The sequence below is a fragment of the Trachemys scripta genome, chromosome 19 (assembly GCF_013100865.1).
Source record: "Trachemys scripta elegans isolate TJP31775 chromosome 19, CAS_Tse_1.0, whole genome shotgun sequence".
NCBI lineage: Eukaryota > Metazoa > Chordata > Testudines > Emydidae > Trachemys > Trachemys scripta.
The window spans coordinates 10,946,957-10,965,107 of record NC_048316.1 but is presented as its reverse complement, the minus strand read 5'-3'; the positions used below and the strand labels follow the sequence as shown (position 1 = coordinate 10,965,107).

The following is an 18,151-nucleotide window of genomic DNA, read 5'->3' as shown; positions in this document are numbered from 1 at the left end:
CCCGCCAATCCCAGCGCGGCGACGCCCCTTCCCCCAATCCCAGCGCGGATGAGTGCTTAATCGCTTCGCGCCACTCCGCCAATCACAGCCCGAAACAGAAGAATGGGCTTGGCCAACTCAATGGCGCTCATGGGGGGGGGAGAAGGCTGCGCTGCCTCCTTGGCCAATCCCACTGCGAAACGGCGTGAAAAGTCCGCCCCTTCATCTCTTTAGCCAATCAGCGTTCGAAAGAAATTATTCTCCTTTCTCCCCTAGCCTATGAAGAGCAGCTAGGGGACGTTGGTTCGTCGCCTATCCCGCCCGGCTGCGGAGGAACACCGGCCCGGGCCTACGGCTCTTTGCGGCGGCGGCTGTTACTAGGGGGTACCGCCGCGGGGCCTAGGGCTGGGGAACGAAGGGGGTTGGTGAAGGGGATTCAGGTCTAGGACCCTGCCTGGCAGAGGTGTGGCTCGAGGCCTATTTCTCCCATAGCATCTGGTTACCGCACAACCCACTGCCTCCCCTCATGAAGGGGGCCCGCCCCATGAGAAGGGTAATGAATGGTGGGACAGACCACTTCCCGGGGCAAGTTCTCCTTCCTTGTCCCGGCTGCTGAGACTAACTCCGGTCACCCGGCTGCAGGCCCATCTCCATCGCTCCAGACCACGGCCGCAGACAAAGCCCCGTCTCCCAGCAAGATCGTGGCTTCTCAGTGCAGACGGGAGTAACGTTTTCTTCATCAGTTTCCTTGCTGAAGGGAAAAGAGCAGCCATAAAATCCTACGTGATAGTTTGGGGGTTGCTGGCTGTTAAAAAGGAGGCGCCAGGCTGACTGTGCTGGGCAAGGAGACGAGAGAACTGTTCCCAGGCTAGTAAGAGAAGGGTAGCTTCAATTCTGCTGTTAGCAAAGGAGGGGGAGCTGTGCTCCATCTCCTCTCCCCCCACAAGCACTTCTATCTCAGCCTTAATCCTGGAAGAGTTTTATGGAGAGAGGAGTTGTATTTTAGGCCAGCTATTCATGACCCAGTCTCTTAGATATACCTACGTCATCAGTATTGCCAACTCATGAGTCAGGTGCCCAAAAGAGTTGCTTGGCTCAAACTCATGTGATTTTAAAACCTAATACACTTTAGGTTCTTTGTATATGCCTTCTGGTTTGTAAATCCTTAGGATTCACATTTTCAAGCTTTTCTCTGTTATTATGAAGACTATAAAATTACTTTTAAAATTAAAGCTGCGAGACTCATTTAGTCAGATGACTCCAAAAGTTGCAGCTTTAATAAAAACATCAGCTATCCCAAGACTCACTAAAATCATGAGATTGCAAACCTGTAACATACTCTTTAGGGAGCCAAATAAATTACTAGTGTAACAGCATCTCCAAACTTATTTTAATGTAATTCCACTTCAAGAATTAATTTGTTCAGTATGTTTACAGACCGTATCTTCTTATAGGTCAGTAATTTTACTCACAAATATATGTTACTCTGGACCCTGGGTAATCTTTAACATTTCACTTGTTTAAAAACTATAGGTAAATGGAAAGAGGATATGGGGTTTTTTTTAAGTATAAGAAAGAAGAAAACAGCATAAAAGGAGCTCTGCACTTATTAGGTAGAAGGGAGAGAAGGGCTAGCTATAGTAGGCAGAGGCAAAACAATTGTTTTAGCACTACAGCTGATTGTTTCTTCCAAATTTAAAGGGGCAGTTACCATACAGGTATGCTGGGAGAAGCTATAAAAGGGTAAACCCAATGATTCCTAGGCAGTTAGGCCCTTTGGAAGGTTTTTAATTTACAACAGTGAGTGCTGGATTAGGCCCAATGAAAGCAAGTTACACGTACAGAAAATATATTGTAATTTCTTTAGAAGGGCATTTTGGGGTACGAGGCAGCTTGAGTTGTCTAGAGCTACAAACTGGCATCTTTTTTACACATTCTCATGGCCATTTGTTTTCCTGCGAATGTTTAAATAGCTTTTGTAAACTGGTTGTGTAATCTAAAGTTATATTTGAGTGCTTTAAATATTCATGATGTATGTCTTACTGCTTCATGCTAAAAATTGATTTGTAGTGACAATCTGCTCAAAAACTCTTTCTAGCTCTATATAGATTGGCCTATGCTACTTTAGGAAAAAATGGATTGGAAGGAGGAGAAAGCTCAACATATGCCCTTGAGCGAAGGCAATGAGTGAATTAATAAAGGGGGAGGTCAAGACTCTCAGTTCTTGCTTTGAGGAAAAGTACAGAGTTATGGATGGGAGAAATTACACTTTTCTTGGCCCACTGAAATTGTCATTTAATCAACACTTTTAAAGAGCTGGTGTGAGGTTTTTAAACTATTACAAATTTCCAGTCTGTACTCCTGCTAAAGCTACATTTACTACATGTATAGTTTTGAAGCATTAAGACAATTAAATCAGATCAGCCCAGGATACATTTGGTTGTCTGATTTGGGTTTAAAATACAACTATCTTCATAGTCTGCTAATAAGGGCTTTCAGTGCAGTGCACTCTTTTCTTCCTGATACTTGGATAGTCACAGACATATCAGTTATGTGGTTAATTGCCAGCTATTTGCAGTGTAAGTGAATGCAGAAAAATCTTGCATGCATGAATAAATTCTTGTTTTCTATCCGTTCCACAAAACTCCATTTACAAATGTAGTAAGCAAAGTGTCAAGATTTTTAATCCTAGCAGACCATTTCAAGTTAAATTTTTTCAAAACCGCTGTTGTCTGAGGTCATTCAATAAAGAAGGATGAAGTCACAGATCTTTTTTTGGAACTGTCAATAGGGAAGTCTGTGCTGCGCTGCATGTGATTCTTGCTTCTGGTTCTCAGAGTGATTAACATGTAATACTCTGTTGTTAGAGGTGGCAGCATTTTGCACAAGTAAGGCCAAAATAGTCAAAAGTGGCAATTAGTTTTGGGTGCCTCAACTTTTGGTGCTCCATTTGGGACATGTTGGGTTCTGATATAAGTGCTAAGCACCTACAACTTCAAAAGGAGACATGGATACTCATTACTCCTGAAAATCAGGCCCAAGGTGGCACATAAATCAGGGGGCACTCCTGAAAATTGGAATGTCAGTGTCTTTTCTGTTCAGTGTTGTGGTCCTTGTTTTAGTTAGCATTCTCCTCAGGCTGATCTTGTTGCCAGGCTTCCTGCAGGGTAGAAAAATAGTAGTTGCAGAAGAAAATCCTCATTCATGACCTGGTAAAAACAATCATGTCAGGAAATGTGTGTTGTTCAGATCCTACAAAGAAAATAATAGTGAGGTCTGGAGCAATGTTAAGTAGTCAGGTCATTTATGTAAACAAATGCCTCCTGAATGCAACTAAATTCAGTGAAAATGATTATTGGTACTTCTGATGTGCCAGCTGGATGATATGCAAATGTCTGCTTCTTGCCTATCTATCAGAGGTGAATAATAATTGTGTGGATCTTTAACTCTCTCTCTCCTTGTTAATTGAGAAGGAAGAGCTCACAATTGTTAAATACCTTAAGCCATAGAAATTATTTTCAGCTTATGTTTTGTTATTCAGCACATGTGCAACAATACATATATGGCCTTCGTGTTTTGGTGGCCATCAGGCTTTATTGTTCATCACTGTTTATTTACTAAGGCAAAACTAAGGTCAGTATTTACGTAATGTATCAATATGTCTCGATGTTCATTTTAGCAGACCTCAGAGTCTGCATATTGCTTTTGACAGTCTGTTCATCTTTCACAGAAATTCTAATCTCTCAGCTTTCCAACTGCAGAATTTCACACCCACTCCACAACTAAAACTTGAGTGGTTCTAGAGACTGAAACCCAGTCACTCAGCATCATCCTAACACCCAAAATCTTTCTGCTATCTTTGTAATTAAATCTTAGCTTTTAAAACTATATTTTAAATTAAGATTAAAGATTACATCTCTTGTGTGGAGTGATTTTACTCTGTATATCTGCTGGAGCTATGAGGATGCCTGCTTGTGTTTCTCCAGGCCTTGTCTTGCAGCACTGTCCTTTTGGCAGAGATGAAATGGATGGGACTCCCTAGAGAACTGAATTTTCCTCCTGAGTTAACTGGAGGGGTTGCTGTTGAATATTGTAAGGCAGAGTGTCTCACCGCAATATCATGGATTTAAACTGAGCATTCCAGAATGTAAACCAACAAGCTGAAGAATTGTACTGTCATGCTGGTCTTTTATTAAGCACAATTTCTTTTTGCAAATGTTTGATGCCCAAGATTTCTATATCCAGTACAAGATTTATTTTTGTTCCTCTCAATCACAGTGTTCAATATTTGTTTGTAGTAATCTGCATTCCTTTTGACACATTCTAAGAAGCTTAAAAAGGGGGGTGGGGATTTCATTATTTGGCAAACCTTTATTTCCCTTCCCCCCCCCCCCACCCGCAATGTGTTTTTGGATCAAGTTGACATGAGCATAAGTGTTTTTGTTTAGCAGCTACAATTTTAACTTGCATTCATAGTGATTCTTTGCATGGCAGCATGATTGTCAGTACAGATGTGGAAACATTACTTGCTAGTTAAACATTGCTGCAGAACCTGCAAAGCAAGAACAAAATGTAGTTTTATAGGTCCTATAAATTACCATTGTTGTGGTTTTCAAGTTCTTGTTGATGAGAGTATGAGATTTAGAAGTAAACAAAGAATCTAAGCAAGATTGAATCTGGTGCCTAAAGCGTTTGACGTTGCCTTCTTAAAAAATCCTATCTTTAAAAGCCTACTATAAATTATTAATGTCAGATATCTGTTTTGTTGTCACCGTATCCCACAGCTTTCCCTGGTGACAGCTGGAGGTGTTTAATTTCACTCAAAGATCCTGTGAACCATTTGTTTATGCATCATTTTTCTATAACAGACATTTTTTACTAATTAGGAGCAACCTCGTATCAGTTAACTTGGGTCTTAAAACCATGATTTAAAAAAATCCCACGATGTCATTTATAGGAATTTCTGTGCAATGACAAATGGTCTCCAAACACATGGGCAGAAGAAGAAAGGGCCTTAAGGAGGTTCACCACCAAATTTCATACAAGTCTGTAAACTGAATAAATATAACAGTACCTAAGGATTGATTGCAAAAAGGAATAGCTTAGTGTGCTCCTTGAGTGTCTGTTGGGGTAACTGCTTTTCTGTAAAGGATAAAAAGGATTTTAGGAGGAGATACCTTGAGGCTTAAACTGTCACCATATGGAGTGGAATTACATGCAGGTTCTTAAATGTTTGTTTTTCTTTGTCAGTTACAAAGTATATAAAATACGCTATCTCTTTGTGTGAACTAAGTATGAGCTAGTTCACCTGATGGATGATACTGTGGGGGAAGAAGGGTAAATTGAATGGGCCAAAGTGGTCCCTGATATAACTCCATTGAAGTCACTGAAGTTAAGTCATGGATAAATTTCTCCCAACACTAACAAGTGATTTTTTCCTTTGTTTGTTGTTTTAAACTTATAATTAGAAATGGACCTGAACAGAAACCCAGATCCAAACAACCCTGAAATTTGGGAGAGTCCAGAGCCAAACTTCATGACTAGCTCCTGTTCAACTAATGGAATGAACCAAAATTGCAGATTGACACATCCCTATACTTGAAGCATGTTCTAATGTCTGTTTCAACTCTGCAGCTTGACCCCATGTCAACTTGTAGGTAATTAGTAATTTTATGTTCTGAGTGATGTAATGTGGAGCAGTTATTGACAACACATAGTTAATGCAACTGACTCACACAGTGTCAATTCAAAAGAACCCAGAACTTCCTAAGCTACAAAACAACCATCCACCCACCAGTCCTTTAAATGCTCTATGTAGGAACAGTCCTGAATACAAATGCAACAGAGTGACGTCAATGGATGCAGGTGACATTTCTTACAATGCAGTGTAAAATTGCTTATCTAGATGCAAATGACCAGGAATCTGTTGGTCTAATAATTTGTGGCTCTGACCCTAAATCCCCATGCCATGTCATCTAAATTATCTGTGTAGTGCAAGAAATATACAAAATGCTTTACAAAACAAACACAACATTAGCATTTCTCCTTCATCAGAATGCTTTACAAAACAAACACAACATTCTCATTTCTCCTTCACCAGAACTTAGACAAGATTTTAGTCAAAGGAGGGGAAAACATTTTTATTTTTGTTATGACAGAACAGGTTGGGGAAGCAGTTCAAACCTCTCTCAGTGCAACCCAGAGAGAAAATCAGGAGCATCTGTATATTTCTGTTATCTTTTCCTGGGCGATATTTCCTGTCTGGTTCCTTCTCTGAAATTACACACTTCTACTAGCCACTCCTTCCTGACACTTCCAGTTTACTCAGTGAGAACTGCCTATCTCAAACTATCCATTTCCATCTGTTATTTCCATAGCACATGCAATCTTCTGATTCTAGTGTCTATCCCTTCTTCCACTCAGAACACAATGCTCACTGTGGATAAAATTTACCCCCGTGTAAGGGCTCAGCATGAGGTAAATGCATGTCTCACCTGAACTCATGGCGTATGCACTAGATGAGTCCTACCACCTCTTCTGAAGGACCCCATTTTAGGTTTAAGTGGGATTGAAGTGATGTATATGTATTGTGGTGTCCCCCCCATACAGGGATGAATTTCATCTGATTTGAATAGCAGAAGAGAAGGAAATTATCACTCTGTGATGTCATCTCTGGAGACAGTTTGGTACAATTACCTTGGGGAAAGCAAGTTCAGCAATTACAGCAACATGAGACAGGTAGAAAATAATGGAAAAGCTGTTGTAACAGTCATTTCAAAGACTCTAAAAATTGCATTCTCCCGAGGCAGCAAAACAATCACAGTAAAAAGCATCCAAACTGGGACTGCCAAAAATGTCTTGGCATTAACACATTTCCAAGATGCCCTTAAATATTAAAATCAGAAAAAAATGCTCTTTTTGGTGTGTGTGACGCAGCATGAATCATCAGCCTTCCTCTTTGTGTTTAAAAAATTAGATGAAAATTCAGCATGGAGAGATAAAAATAAAAAGCTCTGACTACAGGCGAGAGAACAATATTTGTGTCCCATTCTGAGGATTTTGAGAGAGGTAAGTATTATTTCAGGGTTGTGGTTTTTTTAAATACATTTTAGTATAACTTCTCTATTTTTTAATATTTTTTCTCTTCTGATCTGTTTTTCCAATATATCAGTCTCTGTCAGCAATAATAGCTTCCTCCAGACACACACCCGGTAAGAGGAGTCCAGTAACATGAGCCCTTTCAAAAGGTACTGGATTGATACCATCTTTTGTTTGAGGGCTGCCACTTGGTTGTTTGGGACAGTAATTGACTGAAGAGTATTTTAGTTTCTGTATTGTTTTTAAAGAGATCGATTTTTCTGTCTTATGACTTCTATAATGACTGATCTCAGGAATTTTTTTATATAGGTCTTTTTCTATTTAGGGAGGCAAATAGAGGTTACTGATTCATTTAAAGATTCAAAGGATGTATTTTAACATATGGGATTACAGTGGGTGTCCAAAATGTATACTAATTTCTTAAGATAGTATCTACACTACAGTTAAAACATTTGTCCTATAACCTGGCTACAACACACATCCGTTGTGTAGTAGAGCTACAATGCATCTAAAGCTTTAGCCTGAGTACGGAACATCCCCACTACAAATTGCCATGGTTAGCATATTTCTGTATATCAAGTTAAGTGTATATGGTATGTGATATAATTCCTGTTCAGAGGAACTTAACTTCTAAATTGATCCAGAACAGTGGGAGAGAGGGAAAAGCAGGGGAGAGGAGGGAAGGAAGAAGGGATATGCAGAATAAGGTGGAGGTTGTAGGCATAGTACAGTTGCAGTACCCTAGTTCCTAAGGTTTGGTTTGTTTAGAATCCCTTTGTTTAAAGGGATATAATTAGAGAATCCATTAAAAGATTGTGAGGGGCGGGAAAAGGTGGATATTGAGGAGGGAGGTTGCATGGCATACACCATCGAGGTGGTTGTTCTACACCTAGGTAGCAACATGAGAGAAAACATGGAGGTTCTCCTTAAATCTCAGAATATTGATTGTTTTTTTGCTTTTGGAAAGTGCTTAAATGTTAAATTATTTGTGTGTCCTTTGGCAACCTCTGCTAAATACAGGACATTGCCTGTATTTAGACATTGTACCTTGGCATATAACTATTCCATTACATTAGAATCATTTTCATTTTGGCAGTCTTCCAATATCCCAAAATGACTAGCTCCTAAATTGTCGTCATGGAGGATTAACCCAGTACCCCACGCACAGCTGGATTGACACTGAAAGCAGAGCTGCTCATTTGCACACTCCCCCATGCACAAGTTGCCCATGACCCCAGCAGGCAGTTTCTGTCTTAGGTAAGTGGAACCCTATTGGGTCACTCTACCTCCACAGCATTGTCAAACATTTTAGTTTCTTAGTCCTTCACTTCTGTGAGGTGCTGGAGACCCTATATGCTGCTCTTCGAAATACTTCTGGCCAACTGAACAGGAAATGCTGCTGGATTCCAGATAATCCAGACCCTCCTATGCTGGGATGGCTGATCACTACACTACCTTGCTTTTGAATAGGTGTGGATTTAAAGAGGAAAATGTAGTAGAAAAGAAGCTTTCAGGGCTCCAAGAGTAACTTGCAACCCCCCAAACTTCCTGTAATAAAAATTTAGTCATATAATCTTGTTACAAGAAAAGAGGAAATGTTACGTAACAGTTGCATACATCTGCATGAGCTTAATACGTACAAGTAGAGTTGAGTGCCACCACAACATTAATTTGATGTGCTCCCTAAACACTTAGAGATGGGTAAGGGTTTGTTTTTATATTCCTGTGCTTAAATGAGTTGCGGAAACTATTTTTTAATATGAAGCCCACAGGAGCAGAAGGGGCTTATCAGTCAATGGCTGAAGCAACATTGCCTTTTGATGACAGCATGAGGATGTCCTGAGTCCCCGTGAAGAGTTAACAGTAGCAAGCCATCAACTGGATGACACATCCTTAACTAATTGTAAATGGGGAATCATCATCCCGTGGAGGTGTTTCTAGTGGGGCCCCCCTCATTAAATCTGTTTTTGTTCCAATCCTGTTTAATATCTCTATCGACAACTTGGAAGAAAACTTATCATGCCTGGTAAAACAGACCACAAACAGTGGACGGGTAAATGACAGTTCAGTTCTACAGAGCAATCTGTCGAACAACATGCACTTTAATACAATTAAATGTAAGGTTTATATATAGTAGAAACCAGAATGTAGGTCACCAAAGGTGGAGGACTGTATTTTGGAAAGCAGTGACTCCACAGGGCTTTGTGTTATGGGGATAACCAGTTGAACGTGAGCTGACAATATGATGCAACTGGCTAAGAGAGAAAAGGCAATAAACTTATTTGTATAAGTAGGGGAATACTGAGTAGAAGTAGGGAGATGTTACCTCTACTGCATGTGTCAGTGCTGAGACAGTTACTAGAAGACTGTGTTCACTTCTCACCTTCTGCTCTTTAAAGACGTTTACTCCTTGGGGGATTCTGTGTGACTGCGTGCCCACAGAAAACAGGGCCCAACCTTAAAGTGAAAGAGAAGGGCTCACAATCTAATTAGCTTAACAAAGAGAAGGTTTAAGAGGTGACTTGATCATGGTCCAAAGCTATGTCTACACTACCACCTATGACGGCAAAACTTATGTCACTCGGACATAAGCGACAGAAGTTACACTGATATAAGTGCTAGTGTGCACAGCTCTATGGTGGTGGGAGAGCTTCTCTTGCTGACATAACTTATGCTGCTCCCAGGGTTTTTTGTTGTTGTTTTTTTTTTTTTTTGCTGGTGAGAGCGCTCTCTTTAATCGTCATAGAGTGTCTTCACCACATGTGATACAGCTACGCTGCTGTAGCACTGTAAGTGTAGACATGGCCTAGATATCTACATGGGGGGAAAAGATTGACAGTAAGAAATTTCTTTAATCTAGCAGACAAATGTCTGAGATCCAGCAACTGGATCTGAAACTAGATAAGTTCATACCAGAAATCAGACATTTTTTATAGGAGAGTAATTAAACATCGGAACAACTTAGAAGGATAGGGTGGATTCTCCATCACATGTTGTTCTAAAAGATATGCTTTAGCTAATCCAGAAGTTATGGACTTAATACAGGAATCATTTGGTGAAGGATTTGTCATGTAGGAGGTCAGACAAAATTGTTATGATCTCTTCTGACCTTAATCATATATTCTGGAGAATGAGAAGGCAGTAGCAAAAGGGTAATGATGTATCATACTGCCATAAACTAGCCCAATCTGACCCTTTGACTGTAGTAGCCTATATTACTATGAAGTCATTATATAGTGTGGGAAAGTTTACATGGTGTTCTAGAAATGCACTAAGATAGCCCTTGCCATGAAGATGCTATATTCTGTCATACAAGAAACCTGTCCAGGGAGGGGAGGGCAAGGAGAGATTATTGGAGAGGATAATGGATGGCTATTTGGTGGAAGTAGGCTAGTGGCTCTCAACCTTTCCAAAGTATTGTACCCCTTTCAAGAGTCTGATTTATCTTGCCTACCCCCAAGTTACACCTCACTTAAAAAATGACTTGCTTACACAGACATAAAAATACAAAAGTGCCATAGCACAATATTAGGGAAGAAGTATTGCTTTTTCATTTTTACCATATAATTATAAAATAAAGGGAGTGGAATATAAATATTGTACTTACATTTCAGTCTGTGGTATATAGAGCAGTATAAACAAGTCATTGTATGGAATTTTAGTTTGTACTGCCTTCGCTAGTGCTTTTTATGTAGCCTGTTGTAAAACTAGGCAAATATCTAGATGAGTTGATGTACCCCCTGGAAGATCTCTATATATCCGCAGGGATATATGTATTCCTGGTTGAGAACCACTGCGATAGGTCATAGAATTTCCCCAAAATAAGTCCTAGACCAGATCTTCTAGAAAAACATCCAATCTTGATTTAAAAAGTCAGTGATGGAGAATCCACCATAATCTTTGGTAAACTGCTCCCATGATTAATTACAGTTAAAAACCTATGCCTTATTTCCATGCATGATGCTATGAACCATGCATGTTATTGGTATTAGATTCCTGCTGTACATCCAGTTTGATGATCTCTAATTAATTCCTCAGAAAGAATGTGATGCTTTCCAAACAGCACTAATGTTACAATCACAATACTGCTTTTCAGGTTACTAGTGTGCAAATGTCAGTCTGCTTTGGAGTGGAAGCCATGAATTGGATTGCTGTGAAAAACTGAGTGACTAGGACATTCATAGTCTTTTCATATGGGGGGTGGGGAGTTAAATTTTATTTTACCAGACAGAACTGGTTGGAAAGTGCCATTGCTTTCTGTTGCCACTTTGAAAACCAAAATGTCTCTCTTATTTGGGCTTCAGTTCTCCTCTGACTGAAGCCAGGGGTGCGGTGGAGGTGGCCTCATGAACGTTTAAGGAAACTTTCCTAGGAGCCCTCAACTCAGTCTCTAGCTTCACACATGCAGCTCAGCAAGTTTAATTAACTCATTTGCAGACACATCCTTTTGAAAAGCCCAGCCATAATATTACAGCAAGTGTCAAACTGATTCCTGCTTTAATTCACTAAAGCATAGTTTGCACTATCTGATCTACAATATGTAGGGGAGGCTGCTTCTCTAAGTTTTAGCCACCTATTTCCCCTGTATTTCAGGTCCAGCTGTACATAGCAAAGGTGGGACCAGCCATTTTGATTCAACTGAATTGTTCCTCATTTGAAGACTGTTTATTTGGGATTTTAGTTTATATTATTTCCCTTACATGTTCATTGAGATTTATTAGCCTTCAACTGCACATGCTCATCAAAGGTTCCTGAATCCATCCTAGATGAAGATGGCACTGTTTCAAGTACTAGACATTTATGCTAAATTTCATATAATTTTCTTACTGTCTTATGTATAGCACACTATGAATGCTGAACTTTCAAAAAGCTTTTATGCTTGATTTGATGACTTGCTTGATTCAATGCCTTTCTGAAACATTTGGTATTCTTTTCTCAAAACACAGTTATTTCCTTTGGCAGCTTTTCCTTGATGAGTTATAACTGATGTCCATGGTAGTTCTGCAGCAGAATACAGTACGTCAGACTTTCCAGGTCAAATTCTGATCTTAATTACACTAGTAAAAAGCCAAATCAACCACAGTAAATTACTTCATATCTAATAGGCTTTAAATCCTGCAACAAGTATACATACCACCCACCCTTCTCCCTGATAAGCCTAACGAAACTTCCTAAGAGTGTGACTACACTAGAAATGCTACAGCAGCACACCTGCTGTAGTGCTGCTGTAGTGTAGACTAGTGGTCTCCACGCACCCAAAGGGTGCGCAAGAGGATCCTTGGGGGTGCGCAGAGGAGTTGTTTTTTCCCCCCTTGCTTCAGCAGTTCGGACAGAAGTCCAAGCGGCTTTTTTTTTTTTTTTTTTTTTTTTTGCACTTCGGCAAAAATGGTAGAGCTGGCGCAGCATGGGGTGCATGCTCAAAATTTTTTTTTACTGATGGGGTGCACTATCAAAAAAGTTTGGAGACTACTGGTGTAGACACTTACTACAGCAATGGAAGGGGTTCTGTCACTAGTAAATCCATGGCTCAGAGGGAATAAGTAGGTAGCTCTTGGTGTCTATTTCACCAGGGCTTAGTTCTCCTCCAGCACCTTATACTGAGGTCCTGGCTGCACTTCTTCCCACACCTCCTTTTACACACTGCATCTGTGGCCCCATGGAGTTGCAAGACCTCCTTGTCAACCCCCTGCTGGCACTGGCCAAGATCGCCCTCCATCACACTTGGAGCAGGAAAGCTGGGGAGTGGGCATGTTCTGTGACTGAGGTCTATTTCTGGTCCCTTATCCCACTGGTTCTCAATCTTTCCAGACTACTGTACCCTTTTCAGGATTCTACTGTGTCTTATGTACCCCCAAGTTTCACTTCACTTAAAAATTACTTGCTTACAAAATCAGAACATACAAAAATGTCACAGCACACTATTACTGAAAAATTGCTTATTTTCTCATTTTTACCATAAAATTATAAATAAATAAATTAGGGTGTAAATATTATATGGATATTTCAGTGTTTAGTATATAGAGCAGTATCAATTTATCATAGGAAATTTTACTTTGTATTGACTTCACTAGTGCTTTTTATGTAGCCTGTTGTAAAACTAGGCAAATATCTAAATGAGTTGATGTAACCTCCCGAACGACCTCTGTATACCCACAAAGGTGTACTACTGTCAGGAGTTCTTTGTTCTGTATTCTCATCTGGATCCCTGATTTTCAACCTTTGACGTCACTCCTGTTCCTGTTTTTCCATTTGTTGTCCCCAGTATACAGGTGCAGCCTGGGTCCAGTGGCAGCCCCCCTTTGGTTGAGGGGGCAGGCCTAGACATGCCTGTCCCATTATCCACAAATAGTACCAGGGCTTAGGTCAACTTAACTTCATCATATAGGGGGTGACATTTTTCACAGCCCTGAGCAATATAGTTAAACCAACCTAATTTTGTAGTGTTGACCAGCCCTGAGTTCATTCTAATGAGTCAAAATGGCAAATGAAATTTAACATGGATAAATGTAAAGAAATGCACATTGGAAAAAATACCCCAACTATACATACAATATGATAGGGCCTAATTTAGCTACAACTAATCAGGAAAGATCTTGGAGTCATCGTGGATAGTTCTCTGAAGACGTCCACGCAGTGTGCAGCAGCAGTCAAAAGGCAAATAGGATGTTAGGAATCATTGAAAGTATAGAGAATAAGACAGAGAATATCTTATTGCCCTTATATAAATCCATGGTATGCCCACATCTTGAATACTGCATACAGATGTGATCTCATCTCAAAAAAGATATACTGGCATTAGAAAAGGTTCAGAGAAGGGCAACTACAATTATCAGGGGTTTGGAACAGGTCCCATATGAGAAGAGATTAAAGAGGCTAGGACTTTTCAGCTTGGAAAAGGGGAGACTAAAGGGGGATATAATAGAGGTATATAAAATCATGAGTGGTGTGGAGAAAGTGGATAAGGAAAAGTTATTTACTTGTTCCCATAATATAAGAACTAGGGGCCACTAAATGAAGTTAATGGACAGCAGGTTTAAAACAAATAAAAGGAAGTTCTTCACACAGCACCTAGTCAACCTGTGGAACTCCTTGCCTGAGGAGGTTATGAAGGCAAGAACTATAACAGGGTTTAAAAGAGAACTAGATAAATTCATGGAGGGTAAGTCCATTAATGGCTATTAGCCAGGATGGGTAAGGAATGGTGTTCCTAGCGTCTGTTTGTCAGAGGGTGGAGATGGATGGTAGGAAAGAGATCACTTGATCATTACCTGTTAGGTTCACTCCGTCTGGGGCACCTGGCATTGGTCACTGTCGGTAGACAGGATACTGGGCTGGATGGACCTTTGGTCTAACTCAGTATGGCCATTCTTATTCTGTTGATGCTTGGATGGGAAGAGGTGGAAGAAAATACACATGTCATAACTATTTATATAGACTAAAAAGAGTGAGATTTCTATTGTGCTTTCCCATTGAAAAGGATGGTCAAATGATAACCCTTCTGCATAAGATTCCACTGTGGATCAGTCTTTTGTATTGAATACTGTCAGTGTTTAATTTGTAATGAAAGAGATGCCAGGGCTCAACCAATTGTTTTACATTCATAACTGATGCAGCAAGCCCAGAGGTGCCAGGGCTATGAACTGTCAAACCTAGAAGTGTCAGGGATCAGCCCTGGCAAAAATTAAGCACTGAATAAAGTACTCAAAGTGAAATAGCAGTGACAGATTTCTGCACACTTAGGCAATAGGAGCCCTCCGGGCCTAGACAAGATGTACTTGTAATTAGTGAGGAATGTATTCGACTTAGTCTCAGTTTCCATCAATGAAGGATGGATCCTCTCTGTCTTCAGTTTGCACTTTTCACATTTTATTCATCAGTCCTAGATCTGCATGAGATTGCTTATGGTTTCAGGCATCCTTACCCCCAAAAGCAGATAAGCCACAGGAGAGAAGAGACAAATCTATCAATGCAAATATCTAATTTGTAACAGCTGAATGGGAACTAAGAATTTTTCCCTCTCTCCTTTCCCCAAACACATGTTCAGAGCTGTCAAGGGAAATGAGCACATTTGAGAGAGCAACAAGGTGAAACCATGAAAATTTGGAGCCCACGCATTAAAAACCAAACAAGCACATTGCGGAATATGCCTCTTCCGGCAAACTAATGATGAATTCATAACTCTTGCAGGGCTTTTCTAATAGCTTTAAGCAATAAACCTTTGATAATTAGAGGTCTTCCCTATTGTAAGTAGTGAGATTAATCAGTGTTTACACACACAAAATTAATTAGGCCTTATCTTTACAAAAATTTAGTTTGTGAAAGGGACATTCCTTATTGATCATCACACAGTTATGGCAGAACCCAAAAGCCATGACCAAGTGTGATGGTAAGTGCTCCTTCAAAGGTAGCTTTTTTGTGTGGGTTTGTTTTGTTTTTAAAGCCCTCAGTGTCAAGTTATGGATAAATCAGCCAAGAAGTGATAGAAAAGACACTTCAATCATCCACACACCCCAGGATTCTCTATCTCACTAGCACTGCAGCCAAATACTCCTCCCTTCACATTTATCCCACCTCTCAAGTATCTATGTTGTGGTTGACTGAAGAGGCTGAACAAGCCTCTGTTCTGGAGCCTGTCCACCTCACTCCCTACTCAGCCATGGAATGGATGTGAAGTGGTGTGAAGCTCTCCCAGCTGGGAAAAAGAGCATTAGCTTGACGGTTCCACAAGAGGAGAATCTGCATTTATGTTTATGCAGCTTTTCATGTCTAATTGCTTTTCCTCTGGAACCCTAAATTGATTATCAAGATTTCCAGCAGCAAAATAGGCCATTCCCACCTAACCATTCCATCCTTTCCCCTCCTTCAACAAGTCACTGAAAGATGGGGAGACAGAAGGTTCCTTGCGAATGTGTATCACCATTTATTTTAGTTCAAGAGTCAGGAACTGAACAGAGGACACTGTCAGCGAAAAACAAAAAGAAACAATTTTTTTTTTTTTTTTTTTTTTTTACAGGCTTAATTTTAAAACACTGCGGTTTCAAATCCTTTTTAAAAAGGAAATTCAAGTATCTTAAGCAGGGGGCAGTAATACAAAAAAATTTTTTTTTTTTTTGGTTTTAGTTTTTTTTTTAAAAATGTAATTCTACATTTCCTGCACCCTTTTTGCTTTGGTAAGGCCAAGCCATGGATACAAACTGGTACGCAACATAAAAATGACCCCCACCCCAAATTACAGGCTCCAAGAATAAAAGGATCCACTCTCCAGAGACAAACTGTAACGGCTCAGAACTGTCACTTAGCATACTATGTCTCCGGCTTTAAAAGAATTTATTTATTTCTTTATTTTAAGTCACTGAAGTCCTGGCATTCCCAAACACCTCCTTGGTAGCAGCTGTTTCAACATGTTCTATCATAAGGCTTTTCAAAAATACCAGAGCATCAAGATTTTCTCTATTCAACATAAAGAAAAGGGACATCTCAAAGAACAACTTAAAATCCGTGTGTCAAAATTTTTTTAAATTATTATTCTTGTGTGTCATCTAACACCAATTAAAAAACAAATATGCGAATATGTATAATATAAAAATACGATCCCAAGATTAACACTTTGTTGCAGGCACAATTATCTCACAGAATATGTTCTCCTGGGGGCAGGGGAAGGACTATTTTCACTGGGGAGTTTTGTTTTCGTTTGCATTACCAAAAAAAAAGACAGCAGTGCAGGTTTGGGGGGAGAGGGGGGAAGGGGAAAAAAATGTTATTTTAGCAGCAAAGTGTCCAAGGTTCTAACCACAATCAAATTAATGAATATCTGGCTGTAAAAAATAAAGTTGAAGGGATGCTGCCCTGATCCATTCATTTTTGCTAAAATAATTCAGCTGTAAAACCCCCAAATTGTGACATATTGAAGGACTTTGTTTTGTAACATTAGAAACTTCCTAATTTGTCCTCCACACTATTGACCATTGTTATCACTTAAATATATGTACAAGAATTAAGCTGCTTTTCTTCTCGTCCACATGCTTCTGGTCATTACTACAAGTCAGTGGTGGTGGGCACCCTGAACGTTAATTCCGTCTTCAGCTTCCAATGGATTATATGCACCATCATCACTACATCAATCCATGCCCTGCTCTTCTCATTGGCCTTGGCGTGCACTGCAAGGGAGTTTTTAATGGTCAGTGTTCTGCTTGTCTCTCATCCAAGCTTGGATTTGCTCTTTCAGTTCTGGCACTTGGAATGAAGAGAAAAAAATGTAAATGGTTAATGTGAAATTTGTGAAGTTATAGAAACCACTATGGGACAAATAGTGCTGTCCTTTGGTTAGGACAGAGAATGAAGAGGGAACCCCAGAGCTCTATTTTCTGCGCTGGTAATGAATTTGCCGTGTGACTTCAGGCAAATCACTTAATATTTACCTACCATTATAAAATGCACTAGCCTAAATGGTGGGAGCTCTGGACTCATTCAGATAAAGAAGGGAACAATACAAAGACAGACTGCAAAGAATAAAACTTAGAACTTTTCTGAGAGACTCGGGGCCAAAGCTGAGAGAGGGGAGGGCAGAACAGGACTGCTGTTCTATCCAGGCTATGACACTGCCCTTCAGAAGCCTGAGACATACCCAAAGGTACAACCCTCCATCAATACAAAGGCAGAGCTACCTGGTTCTAGCATATTTTCTGTCAGTGTCTGCCGATTGAAAGGGTCAGTGGAGGAGTTCAGCAGGTGTCGTAGGATGATTGATCTGTCCATGATCGTTCCAGATGGCAGCCTCACAGGGTCAGTCATAAGAGTGTCCATGAGTGGATCTGAAGAGACAGATGAAGCTTATGTAATTAAATTAAAGAAACAGAAGAAAAAGTAAGTGCTTTCCTGATGCCTCACAGCACAGAAGTGACCTGGTGAATCTCTCTGGATCATTGAGGATGAGATACATTATTGAAGTGACACAGGGTAACCCAAAGGGAGGAAAAGCAGCTCTCTTAGGTGTCTCCTGCCAACTGATCCAGAATTGATGTGAAGGTAGCATCAGATTAGATCTCATACAGGTGGGCAACTGCTGCTGGAAATG

General features: G+C 40.1%; 1 protein-coding gene and 1 long non-coding RNA gene across 11 annotated transcripts in view; one reads left to right on the top strand and one right to left on the bottom strand.

The window, feature by feature from the left end:
• The first annotated feature begins 262 nt into the window (after nt 1-262).
• On the top strand, nt 263-12,417 carry LOC117867998. 7 transcript variants are annotated; one of them, XR_004643551.1, is made up of 5 exons: nt 263-442; nt 5,448-5,636; nt 6,956-7,047; nt 7,151-7,226; nt 11,671-12,417. It is a non-coding gene; the product is annotated as an uncharacterized LOC117867998 (long non-coding RNA). The 7 variants fall into 7 exon arrangements; XR_004643550.1 differs by lacking the exon at nt 263-442 and adding an exon at nt 3,718-4,071; XR_004643549.1 differs by lacking the exon at nt 263-442 and adding an exon at nt 3,718-4,163.
• A 3,556-nt stretch (nt 12,418-15,973) lies between these two features.
• The window catches only part of UBE4B (ubiquitination factor E4B), a 65,101-nt gene continuing 62,923 nt past the window's right edge, over nt 15,974-18,151 (bottom strand). For all 4 annotated transcript variants that reach the window (XM_034753214.1, XM_034753215.1, XM_034753216.1 and 1 more), the window contains 2 exons: nt 17,742-17,888; nt 15,974-17,310 (listed from right to left, as the gene is read on the bottom strand). In XM_034753214.1, the coding sequence (XP_034609105.1) occupies nt 17,249-17,310; nt 17,742-17,888 (209 nt within the window). In that variant the 3' untranslated portion in view covers nt 15,974-17,248. The remainder of the gene's footprint in view (nt 17,311-17,741; nt 17,889-18,151) is intronic.